This window comes from Ammospiza caudacuta, chromosome 6 (genome assembly GCF_027887145.1).
Source record: "Ammospiza caudacuta isolate bAmmCau1 chromosome 6, bAmmCau1.pri, whole genome shotgun sequence".
Lineage (NCBI taxonomy): Eukaryota > Metazoa > Chordata > Aves > Passeriformes > Passerellidae > Ammospiza > Ammospiza caudacuta.
This window is the reverse complement of record NC_080598.1, coordinates 45871561-45884466: the sequence shown is the minus strand read 5'-3', so window position 1 is coordinate 45884466 and position 12906 is coordinate 45871561. Positions and strand designations below refer to the sequence as shown.

At 39.7% G+C, this 12906-nt stretch overlaps 1 protein-coding gene across 1 annotated transcript in view; it reads right to left on the bottom strand.

The window, feature by feature from the left end:
• Positions 1-7344: 7344 nt before the first annotated feature.
• Positions 7345-12906, bottom strand: part of TSHR (thyroid stimulating hormone receptor) — a 44392-nt gene continuing 38830 nt past the window's right edge. The window contains exons 9-10 of the mRNA XM_058807318.1: positions 9540-9728; positions 7345-8749 (exon numbers count right to left, since the gene is read on the bottom strand). Of these exons, the coding sequence (XP_058663301.1) occupies positions 7345-8749; positions 9540-9728 (1594 nt within the window). The remainder of the gene's footprint in view (positions 8750-9539; positions 9729-12906) is intronic.

Sequence of the window (12906 nt, the reverse complement as noted above, 5' to 3'; positions counted from 1 at the left end):
CCTTGTTTTCAGAGCAGATTTCAGCACTGTACCACTAATGGGATTATGCCAAAATCTAATCCTTTCAGAGGTAAGGACATCTGTAATACTCTCAGATGAACTGCAGTTGAACCACGTTTGACCTTCAGTGTGGATATATAACATTTAGGAAATTTGGTTTAGGAAAATGTTTTTCTTTAGAGTGAAGACTTTCCCAGTTATTTTTGTGCAAAGTGGCTATGTAAATACATTTTTTTACACAGTATAAAATGTGTATGCCCTTGTGTGACCTGAAAGAGGGTTATCTGAAATAGATAATATGGAGAGAGAATAAATGCAAATAGTGCTTTACGTTACAAATTATTCTGAATTGCCCATTCACTTCCATAGGTCAAAACTGCACTCTGAAGATGGGTATTCATAAACTGCTGTTTTAATATGCTTTTTAATGATAACTGTTTAAAAATACTTCCAGTTTTTGTTTTACTTTTTAATTCAGTTTGGTGAATAAAAATTTACTGAAATTGAAAGCATGGTGTTTAATTTGGATAAGTATATTTCAGTAGCAAATTCAAAACAAGGACTATCATTATATTGCAAAAATAATAAATAATCTCATAACAGCAAAAAATATTATGTATGGATGTGATTCTGTCAAGGTAGAAATGTTTTTCCTTTGCTAGAGGAACCATGAAGGGGAACAGTGTTGTGGAAAAATCCCTGTAAATGTCTGGAACATAAGACAGTTGGAATCCCAAGAGAGTCTGGACGTTGCTTTACGAGTACTGGAGCTGCTGGATTTAATGTCAAGGTAAAGAACAGCCTTCCTTGCTTGTGATGGGGAAAACCATTTTGGCCACCAAAATAAGGAAGGCAGTCCTCTCTGCTGAGGCTGTTAGCTGCCTGATTTTTCCATTTCTCCTAGGAATCCTGCTGTGAGCCCCCTGCAGACTGAACTCCTCATGTGTCCTGCTGTACCAGCATCTGAGTATTTCATACACACTTTTCCCCTCAGAGGAACAGGCTGACTCTAGGTGGGCTGTCTGGTTCCACCAGGTAATATATTCTGGGAAACAAAGTGTTGTGGGAAGTAAAGCATTTCTAAAAAGAATTTATTGAAGAATTCATTTGCTGGGAATACTGCTTGTAGGTTTGTTTTGGCACAGATTGCCTTTTGTTTCAGAAAATTCAAATTGTTGTAGGATGGAAACCCTTTCCTCCTGAGCTCACTTTGTTCATGCTTTTAATGAAGAAAAAGCCCTAATGCTGGGAATAATATTTCTGATGGCCTAGTTTTTGTGAGGTGAATTTGTCTGTCTGATTTTAATAAGTAGTTTCAGTCTTAAAACATTAAATCAGCATCTGGTGAAATTCCCTGTATGTTTAAAGAGTTGACAAAGGGCTTGGTAAGTGGGATGATGATACTGGTGTTAAAAATCAGGCAGCTAAAGGTGAAGTATATTCATATCACAGACACTTTTGCATGTATCATTCAAGTTGGTTTTGGGAGGGGGCAGAGAGAAAGTAATTTGATCTGGTAAATTTAAGAACCACTCTACTGTTAATCTTTGTTCAGAGTATCTTTTAGCTTTCATTTTCTGTCCTAAATGTTTTCATGTCCTTAAGCTACTTTGTTATTTCTCTCAGAGGTTCCTGTGTTGCCAGGTAGCCTAAATCACTTCAGATAGCAGGTGGGAAACATAAAGTAATTCTTAAAATTGAGTGTGGGGTTTTGCAATAGCAGAGGAAGGAGATGTAAAGAGAAACTGGAATGAGGAAACAGTACAGAGGAAAAGATAAAACAATGCAGCCAGCCCTTAAAAAAAAATCAAGGAGAGACTGCAAGCTTACTTTCATGTCAAAGGAGAAGTGTATGTAAAAATTGAAAAACACCTTTTTTTTCCCTTCTGGACTTTTCATGGGGAAAGTGTACGTGCCAATGTGTCAGACGCTTTCCTAACTGCTTCTTAATGAAAATACTGTTCTTGCTGCTTTATACTGACCATTGCAGGGTTTAGTCACAAATCTGTAGTTGGCCAAAAAAGAATTAATTTGCTGTTTCCACAGCTCCCTCTAGGCAGCAGCAGTAATCCACATATAACTTAGGGAATTCTTACTACGGTCAGACTGAAACCAGCACAAACACAGCTTTAGTGCTGCTTGGTATTTCACTGCTATCCTGTATGTGTCAGCAGCAGGCCGTGGGGCAGACAGACATTCAGGTAACACCTCAGAGCCTGCAGTGAGAAGGTTTTTGTTAAAACTCATGTTACCGCTCCAGTTAATTTGTTGCAGCTTTGCCTTCATAAAACACGAGTACTGCAGTTTTTCTTCGCTTTTCAAAGAAAAGCCACTGTCATTTCAGCTGAAGTTGTAAGACAAGCAGCATGGGCTTGGCAGTCCAGTCAGTATTCAGTCTCAATGTTTGAAACAGAAGCTCCTCCACACAGACAGCAAAGTAGGTCTTATGAAAACTATCACAGTATATATGTGAGTAACAATCCAATAGTTTCAGTCACTTTCTAATGACTGTTAAGTGAGCTCTTAGATACAGGTTGTTAATGAAGTTGATGTTGACAACATATTTCTTTCCTTAAGAGAGAAGATAAACAAAAGGATACTCCTCATCACAGCTGCATATTGAATAACTGAGAACCAAAATTACTGGGTTCTTTCTCCTTGAACTCATTATCAAAGCTTCATGAGCTTCAGTGGAATTCAGCAGAACTCCACAGGTGTGTAGCAGTAAGGATATGACTTGAGATGGCCACAAGTGCAAGCCCTGGCGTTGCATATAATTGGGACAGCACAGAGAAGTCCTCTCAAAAAGGTGGGGTAAGATTCAAGTTGATTATATTAATCCCATGGAAGTTAAACCCTTTGAAGGAGTAAGTTCAGGATGGCCCAAATGAGATCCAAGTCCAGTGCATGCAGTTCACTTTTCTATGTTTTGGAATAGTTACCCAATTTATTCAGGGTGGAAAGAGGCCAGGCATTACAAAACTACACAGGATTAGTATCATGTCTGAGAACCTAGAAATTTGGGATAATGAGGTAATTCAAACCAATGTGTGTATATGAGGGCACAAGGGGGGCAGGTCTGGAATGGGAATAGGAAGTTAAGAGCTGATGGGTTCTGATAAATACTCTGTGTATTGACCTCATAGAGCATTTGTTTACTTTCACATCATGATTTCCAGTCAGATGGAAGAGACTAAATAGATGAAAAGTATTTCAGCTTTATGGAGAAGTGTTGAATTCCAGGTTGATGATGTTGTCAGAATCTCCCAGTGTGCGTCACTAAGACCTGTTCACCATTTTCTGTTCCAGGGCATGATGAGGGCCCTTCAGCAGCTCCTGCCTTAGTCCACAAAGCCTACATGTAAGTGCAGTGTAATGTCATGTTTTCAGAATCCCTACAAAGGAGGAGGAGGGTGCCTAAGAGAAAGGCATAATGCCCAACTAATTTTGTGCCTCACTGTCCAATTTTAACAGCAATCCAGAAACCATTTGATTACCAAGTGGTTTTAGAGTGCAGACGCCTGGCATCTGTTAGAAAAACAATACAGATTATGCTGCTATTACTCATCAGCCTTCCCAAACAGCCTGGGAGGGAGAGTTTGGTTCATATTAACACATAAGCATAGGACTTCTATTCAAACCAAGCTTCTCTTTTTAAGGAGATTTTTAGTACAGATTTTTTTGTAAGGTGAGCATGAATACTTTATTTATCCCACAAGAAAGGAAGCAACAGGGCATTTGTGTTAATAGACCAAAATGCTATGCTAGGGATGTGAAATTTATCTTTGGTTGCTTGTGCTGTTTTCAGAATCCAAACACCAACAGCAAGGCAGGGTGTGCTTTCTTTTGACTATAGCTGACCTGTTGCAGATGACGTCGTCTAGAACCAATACCTACTCTATAAAAAATTCACATCTCTCTCTGTTGGAGAGAGAGGAGACTACAAAAGGTCACCTAAAGCCATTGAATCGCTCAGAGAAAGTTCCAGGTGTTCATAACTAAGGCCCCATCTCCACTTTACAGCTTTTGTTTCTTTCAGATTATCTTGGATGTAATGAATGATGGTTGTGGAGCCCCTGAGCTGAGCAGTACTACTGCTGTTGCATTCCATCCCTACTGCACTGTCTGAGATGGCCATTTAGGACATCCCTCTCACAGCTAGTGATGGAGCTAAAACCCTCCAAACCTGCATCAGACAGTGTGTCATGGGATAGGTCAGCCAAGGAGAACAATGAAGTTAAAAGCAAAAGAAATGGTATTAACTTCTTTTGTAGGAGGAAAATTTAAAATTTCCCAAAAAATACTTGTTGAGCCTCTTCCAATTTCAAACAAAACATTTTATTCCCATGCTTTGCATTATTTCTGAAGTATTCTAGAGAACATACATACTAAATGCCAGAAATAATACAACTTGCTGAGACAGATTTAAAATAGCAAGTACTACATAAAGGTGTGTACAAACCCAAAAATGGCTCAAGGAATTGATCAGAGCAGGAATGGAAGAGAATACCTATAGGATACAAACATTTACAAGAAAAAGTCTGGCAAATAAATTAATTTAAATTGTATTTGCCTGGACCTTTCCAAGAGCTTCTAAAATGTTTTTTACCAAGTTAAACACAAGAAGGATTATGCAACACAAACTGGAAATATCAAACTTCATTGATAAAGGCAGTATCTCAGAATTCTTTCAACAGGCATAATGTATATGCAATAATGAGAGACAGAAAAGTTCAATAATGTGTAAATATATCTGTTGTCCATTAGTCACAGCAAACAGCTGCATTAGTTTACAAACAACCTATACCTGTCCAACATACCACATCTTTCCAAAGTCCTACTAGTTTCTGTGAAAAGAAATATTCATGTTACTTTTAAAAGCACTTTTAACATAATTTTTGATTTAGTCTTTCTTTCTGAAAAAGAATGTGATTTAAGCTTGGGTTTTCTTTTTCACTGGTACACTATTGTCTGTGAAGTCTGTAGGATAAATGTCCATTAGAGCTTGATTGTCTTTGCTGCTGCTGAGGTACTAAATAAAGGCACTCACTCACTGTTTCTCCCTTTAAGGGTTGTTCCAGTATCAGGAGGGTGGCAGAACCTGGTAGGGAGGCTGTTGCATCTGGAAACTCCCATGTTTATATGGGATTCTCGGACATGGCCTGAGCATTACAAATGCAGCTGTTTCAAGAGTAAGGAATTTTGCTGATCTGCACACTTAAGAAGCTTTAGAAGTCTTTCTGTTGTAACACTGGGGAACTCCAGATTACAGAAGAGCAGGTAATAAATTATTATTTGTATGGATTTCAGCAGTTTTGCTTTCAGAGTTTGTTGAGAATCAGCATAAAATGGAAATATGCCTCTCCCCCAAATAAACAGCTAAATTAGTCTATAATACAATACTGTAGATTTTTTAATGGCATTAACAGTGAATGATTATTTATTTTCTGTAAGACCATCTCATGGAATTGATTAATCTAGGCCCTTGCTTCTGCTCATTGAAGCAGCCTTCATTTATAATCAGAAATACAGAATCAAACTGAGTTTTAAATACTTGGAAATATAGAATCAAATAGTGATTGCAAATGCCATGTACATACTCTGTTTCCAGCTGCAGTAGCCAGCAGTTCAGACTGCTTTACCATTATGTTTTTTGGATACTAGTAGCCCATATTATATAATCCCTGACTATTGTCTGATCAATTTAATTTAGTTCCTCAAAGACTATAATTCCATGAAAACCAGCATAGATATTACAAAATTAATTTAAAAATACCTACCTGCAGGCAAATATTCACACAGTATTTTCCATTCTTATGCCAAGGCTTTCAAATAGCTGAGTGAAATGATCCATGGTAACCTTGGTAGCAGTTCTGCAGAGCCAGTCTGTGGAGCTGGCTGGGACCAGGTGTGATCCTGCCAGCAAAGCCAGGCACTCAGGCCACTCTGGTGTTAACAATGCAGCTGGTGCAGAGCAGCTCCTGCCCTGAGTCCTGGTGTCTGCAGGAGGTGGAGGGCCAGGCCTCTGTTTGTTTGTTTGTGGTGTAAGAATGAGCCAAGCGCAGCCAAGCTTACCCTTGGTCTGGCCCCATCTAGCAGCAGGTAGGGCAAAAGGATGCTCTAATGCTGTAGACTGGGGGTTTTTCCTTGGGTCTGAGCATGGATTTCCTTAACACGCTGTGGAGAGCATATGTCCCAGCTACAGCAGGCTGTGGTCAGCCAGAGGATAACTATGGGATTCTCATAGTTTACAGATCTCACTACAAGATAGATGTTCTCAAAACATGCTGAGGAGCTAGAAGTCAGCCTTCAATGCAGTAAACTGTATGGCAAGAAGGAACCTAAAGGTGTGATCCACTCCCTTGGTCTAAGTTGAGGTTTGAGGTGGCTCAACATAGAAAAGGCTCTAAGGAAAGTTCTGCCCTGTGAGGGAGAGGTAAGTAGGGACAGCAGAAGTGGTAAGAAAGCAGGGTGTTCAGGGCAATAAACATGCTCAGATAAAACAGCACTGAAATATGGTAACAAACTGGATCAGTCATCCGAAAAAACCTAAACAACCATCATTAACTTGACTGGATAGCCTGGTCTTCAAAACAAATTCAAATAAACCAGCTCCTAAATAGATTTATCCAAAAGTGAGAGAGTGATAGTAATGAACGCAAATGCCCTAATTTTTCTTACCTGTCACCTTATGAGCAGCTGCAAAATCAGCCATAATTTGCCTTTTACCACTATAAAGGCAGTATGAAGAAGAAGCTTGTTTTCCCACCACACCAAACTAAACAGCAAACAAAAGACTAGATTTATTTCAGGTCAGGATGACAGAATGAGAAGAAACCTCTTCCATTTTAGGCCTGGTGGAAGTTTTAGAAATTTGCTGTTAGAAAAAAAACCCAACCTTTTGACATATAGGTGTTTTAAGAGTTTTAACCTTTAATTTTTTTTTAAATATGATTTTAATTATCCAACTTCATCCAATTTTTTTCAGTCATATAAGTTATGTAAGTTACCCCCAAGTCTTACTGTTGGGCTTCTTTCTTTTTTTTTTTTTTAAGATGGGGGTATATTTTATATTTTATATATATATATATATATAAAATTTTCCTATTTGAGTAGAGCATTCACATCTACTTCTAGAATTATCATCAGGACCATGTGCTTTGCCCTGCACTGATAAGAGTTTCAAATTAGTGGTTTGTCTGAAAGAAGACCACTCCAGAGGTACTTTCAGCTATAGCAAAGCATAACCTAGGGGAAAAGGATATGGACAATATTATCTTTTCACTTGATTCACATATGCACAATCACCTCTTGCCCAGGTTTTGGCTGTGATACTTTGAGATGTTAGAGCTCAGTTTGCTTGCATTCTTCTATGAGAATTTGGTTCTGCATCGTCACAGCGGGAAGGTAATCATTCACTGGGTCTTGAATGCTTGTAAGAGCCTGACCTATCCCTCGGCTGATTCTCTGCCCATAAGACCCACTGCTGTTTTTGGCTGAGACTGTCTGACCTCTGTAGACTTGAGCCTGATGCTCACATATGCCAAACTTGCTTAGCAGGATGAACACATCTCTGCGGAAAGCTTTGGTGAAAATAGCGTAAAGGAAGGGGTTGGCACAAGAATTGAGCGGGTAGAAAAGTACCAGCAAAATCTTGGAATTGGAGACAGTTATCAGTGGTTTGTTCATAATGGCAGATAAAGCATGGAAAGAGATGGGAGCCATGCACAGAAAGTCTGTGAAAATCAACACAGCCATCCTCTTGGCAATTTTGGTGTCTTTGTCCCCTGACTTGTACTGGGGGTTTCGCACAGTTACGTAGATTTTTATGTAGCAGGCACAAATGATGATGAAAGCAATAATGTTACATATTAAAACAAACACAATGTAGGCTTCAGCCACTGGCGTTTCCGTGTCCATGGGCAAGCAGATGCTGACTTTGCTGTAGCTGCTGACTCCGAGCAGTGGCAGGAGGGCGAGCAGGATGCAGGAGAGCCACCCTGCCAGCATGACGAGCACGGCGTGCCGCAGGCGGATCTTGCGGTCGGGCCGCATGGCGAAGGTGATGGCGTACCAGCGCTCCAGGGTGATCATGGTCAGGGTGTACACAGACAGCTCGCTGGCAAAGACCGTGAAGAACCCGGCTGTGTTGCAGCCAGGCCCCGTCTGCCACTCTATGGCGTGGTTGTAGTACTCTGACCTGGTGTAGAGATCCACTGAAGCGATCAGGAGGAGGTATAGCCCCATGCAAAAGTCAGCAAAGGCCAAGTTACACATCAAAAAGCGAGGTACAGTCAGTTTATAATGACTGGTGAGAAGGATGAAAAGAACAAAAATGTTGCCTAGGATGGCAAGCAGGTTCACAAACCACACCACAATCCTCAGAAACTGATATCCCATTATATCCTCACAGGGATTAAACTCATCAGGCTCTGGCGTGCATATTACGTCTTCATTGCCTCCACAGACAGGATAGTCATAATGACTGTCAAAGGTCTGCACATCTTCCATTTGAGGGTTCTTGAGCTCTTTGCCAAAGCCAAGATTTCCATCTCCATGCTCCTCCAAAAAAATATAATAATGGGGATTTTCATGAAAACTTGTGAACTTGGTGTTTGTGTCATACACAGCGTTGGTGTGGTCTGTGTATTCTTCTGCATAATCTTTGTAAAATGGGTCTCTGAGAGTCTTGACTGATCTCTTCTGAAAGCTGTGGCTGCTCTGGTTACACGTCAGGTACTCCAGGATCCTGAAAGAGTAGAGGGGGAAATCACTGCTGGCATTTACAGTCTGACTGGTGTACAGATTGTGAACAAAGGGAATGCTTCAAAAGCAGATCATCCTGGATGAAAATGTAGCTATAAAAATGTGATTGAATATATTTTTGTTAACTGACCCTAAAACACTATAGCTTTTCTGGGCTATTTTTATTTAACTGTATTTTTAATTTTATCCCCAGCACTAATTTTACTTGTTTGATGTCCATAATCCATCTTCTTTTTTGAGATCTACATTCTTAGTAAGTAAGAAGACATTTATTTACTCTTTATAACTTCATGTATAATACATACAATATTACTTTCTTTTCCACTGTTGCTTCTCCCAGAAATTCCATCAGTCTAATTTCTGTTCACTATCTTCTTTACAGCTAACTAGCAGTGCTGGAATTTGGAATTCTGTACCTCATGATGTGTTGCAGCAGTATTTGCAGTCAAAAAATTTTCAGTAGTTAACAGCTTTCCAGTTAGAAAACATGAGACTTGAGACTATAACCTATCCAACACTTTTTTCCCAGGCCTTGCTGTAGAACATTACCCTTTTCTTTTTTGTTTCACCTTAATTCTGGGCTCAACCAGAGGAGGAACTGCTACAAAAGGACTTATAAAAAAATTGTTCTGCACTTCGCAATTGTAACCTTTTTCAAAGAACATTGTCTATACCTAGAAGAAATTGTTACAAAAGTGCCCGTAGATGTATTTTTATAAACATTGTTTTTACTGATATATTTTAGAAAATAAATGCCAGTTAGTGAAACTCACCCACTTTTTTTTTTCCAGCTCTTGAAAGCACAGCAGTGACTTGGGTATGATAGGTCAGCTCGCATTAGCTGAAGAAATACCTTTACAGCTGGTAATTTCTTTAAAGTCCACGTATTTTTGGCCATTAGTTCTTTCAGGCTTTCCAATCCTTTGGCTGGAAGGTTGGCAACAGCTGTTCTGGAGACGTCCCTAAGAAAGAAAAAAATTACTAGATCAGTTTTTTTTTTTCTCATATCGTTACTGTTCTTCAGGAGTTTCACAGAATTCTACAGTAAAAATCAAATCCTAAGGAGGTGGGGGGTTTATATTGCCTTGCTAAGTTCTGATACCATTCAAATTCAAGAAGGCTGTTCACTTCTCTATGATTTTCACTGTCTTTTAAAGCTCTTGTCTTTAAGACACATTCTGTGTCTTTTAGCACAGAATATGTATTATAAAGAAATATCATGACTTTTAAAATTACACCTTTAAAGCCAACCAGATACAAATACATATGCAACCACACAGTTTTAAAAATTCCTAAAAGAAATCACATCTTCCATTAGAAGAGTTATATTCTCTTAGACTTCATTAGATCAATTTTAACCTATTGGCACACTTTAATAGAAAGCATTGCAATTCCTACAAGAATATTCTCTATATACCGAAATTCAAATCTTCTATTGTCATCCATCCTGAATCTCTCAGAAAACTGAGAGATTCAGCAACGTTTGTTGCTTTCTACTTGTCTGCTGAGGTGGACTATGAGAGAGATGATGCACAGTTGATGGGGAGGTGGCTTTCCTTTCTGACTGCCCGGTGAGTTTCACCTCATCCTGCTAGTGTTTCCTACTCAGTTTTTGCTTTGTCCCAAAACCTCTTCTAGTGACACTTGAAGTTAAGATGTTTTTAGAATTACAGTCTGTGAAGAAGTAAATCTGTAAGAAGAGTTCTAGGGTGGGAGCATCGTTTGAGCATTGTTTTGTCACGAACACTCTCATAATAAATCTAGTTTTTCTACACTTTCTTATCCCTCTAGAAGTCTTGCTCACTGTCTGGTTTCTTGAACCCAAAAGGAAATTGGAACCAATTTTATGCTTTAAACAACTTTTAAATGTCTACAACATTTGGGTTTGCTCTGTTTTTTCTTTTTTCCTTTTGGTTTGTTTGTATTTGTTTTTAAATTGAGTTAGAAAATGCTGCTCCTTTTAGTAGGAGGACTTTTTCATTTCTAAAAGCTCCCTAACTATCATATGTTCTTTAATATGTCACAACTAATTAATTTCAACGACATGAAATTCTTTTTTGTTCTTCTGGAGTCCTTTTTCATAGGTATTTCTACCGACAGCCTGAAATGGCTCTTAGAGAAGTCTGAATATTGTCTGCTATCATTTTACATTCTAAAGGATCACAGAGTAGTTGAGCTTCCAAATCATCCAATTTGACCTCCTGGATCAAACCAGGGTCACCTGGAGCAGGTTGCTCTGAGCTGTCCCCCATTGACTTCTCAGCATCTCCAGGTCAGGAGACTCCACAGCCTCCTTAGCATTGTGTTATGGCATTTGAGCACTCTCACAACAAAGAAATTTTTTCAGATGTATGATGAGGTCCCCTCTCAGTCATTTCTTCTCAAGGCTGAACAGGCCCAGCTCCCTGAGCCTTTCCTCCTGAGAGAGATGCTCCAGAGCCTTAATCATCTTTGTTGCTCTCCACTGGACCTGTGTCAGCAGCTCCAAGTCTCTTGGCCTGAGGAGCCAGAGCTGGACACAGCACTCCAGCTGTGGCCTCACCAGGGCTGAGCAGAGGGGCAGGATCACCTGCCCTGACCTGCTGGCAATGCTTTTCCTTCTTCTGCAGCAAAACATCTTGGTAAATTAGATCTTGGGGTAGATCTTACCAAGACAAGGCTGGCTTTTCAGCGACCCTCATGGGTCTCCATCAAGTTCTTATGGCTGTGGCAGCTATCTGCAGGTAGGTTAAACAGTGATGGGAGAGGCTAAGACTCTTTGAAAGGGAAATTACAACTCACAAACTCTTGAGTGTTTTTTGAAGATGTGCTGGCACAAGCTTATAGAGAAAGATGATCTTGTTTGTGCAGTGAGTTGGGAATTCTGACAAGCCTTGACAAAATCAGATATCAAGGGCTGTTGAGGTAACTAATCTGTTATGTGACAAGGGGAATGTCTCTCCTGGATTAAATGAAAAATAAAGAGAGTGGGGTAAAAGCCAAAAGCCTGAGAACAGATGACAAGACTTCATGTGAGAGGAAGAATGGAGGATTAATTGGTATCTGAGTATACAGGTCACTGCAGCAGGGCCCACACAGGTGAGGCTGGCTCTGGTACTACTGAAATACTCATAAACAGTCTGGGAAGGAAGTGAGAGGAGCTGCAACAAAGCTTGTTTTTGGTACAAAGTAATACAAGGTAGTGAAAGCTAAACCTGATTGTCTAAAGAAGCAGAAGGCTTCTGCAATAGTACATGACTGAGCAGAGAAATAATATGCTTCAAAATTAATGAATGTAAAGTACATTTAGGAAAAAAGGCAATTTCAACCTTACATGGATGACAGTGGGGTTTAATTTAGCTAGCACTCTGGAAAGTTCTTGGAGTCCTCTGCAAATGTCAGATCAGTGTTTTTAGTAATGTTGAAGGAAAATGGAATGCTGAGAATTCTTGGGAAAGAAATAGAAGATGGAGCAAGAAAACTTCACTTTGTAAATCTAGTCTGACTGTAACTTAAATATTACCTGCAGTTCTAAAAATAGTATATGCAGTTGTAATAAGAGCATAGAAAGCTGCAACTAGGATGATAAAAGTTTCAAGTTGTTTATATATGAAGTAATAAGGTGCAGATGAGGACTTTTCTCTTGGGAACAGCTATGTCTGGAAGCAGCAGTAGTAGACTATAGTGCTATGCAGATTGTGAAGGGGATTGATAATGATTATTCACTCTTGTGAGATGAGTTTTGGAACTCAGTGGAGTTCTAAAGAATGGAGTTCCAAACACACTTAAGAATGTGAGGCAAGAGACTTAAAAATAAGAGAAGGCATAATTTTTTACACAGCTGCATAATTGTGAAAATCAGTGCCGTGGTTCATCACGTAGGCCAAAAAGCTAAGTAACAAGAACAATGTACCTTTTTGGTTTGGTTTTATTCACATTCCCATCAGAAACATTCCCATCAGAAATGGGAACATTCCCATGAGAATTGTCTGGGTCACCAAGAACACCCTGGGGGACAAGGGCTCATGGTTTGGAAACAGCTGCCGAGAGGAGTTTCTCTGCATGCACAGGGAATGGAGCTGCAGCTCCTGGAGGGCTGTGAACAGAAGGGAGTAGCAGGGCTCCAGTTGTGGAAGCAATTTCCCAGGGAGCAGAGGTGAA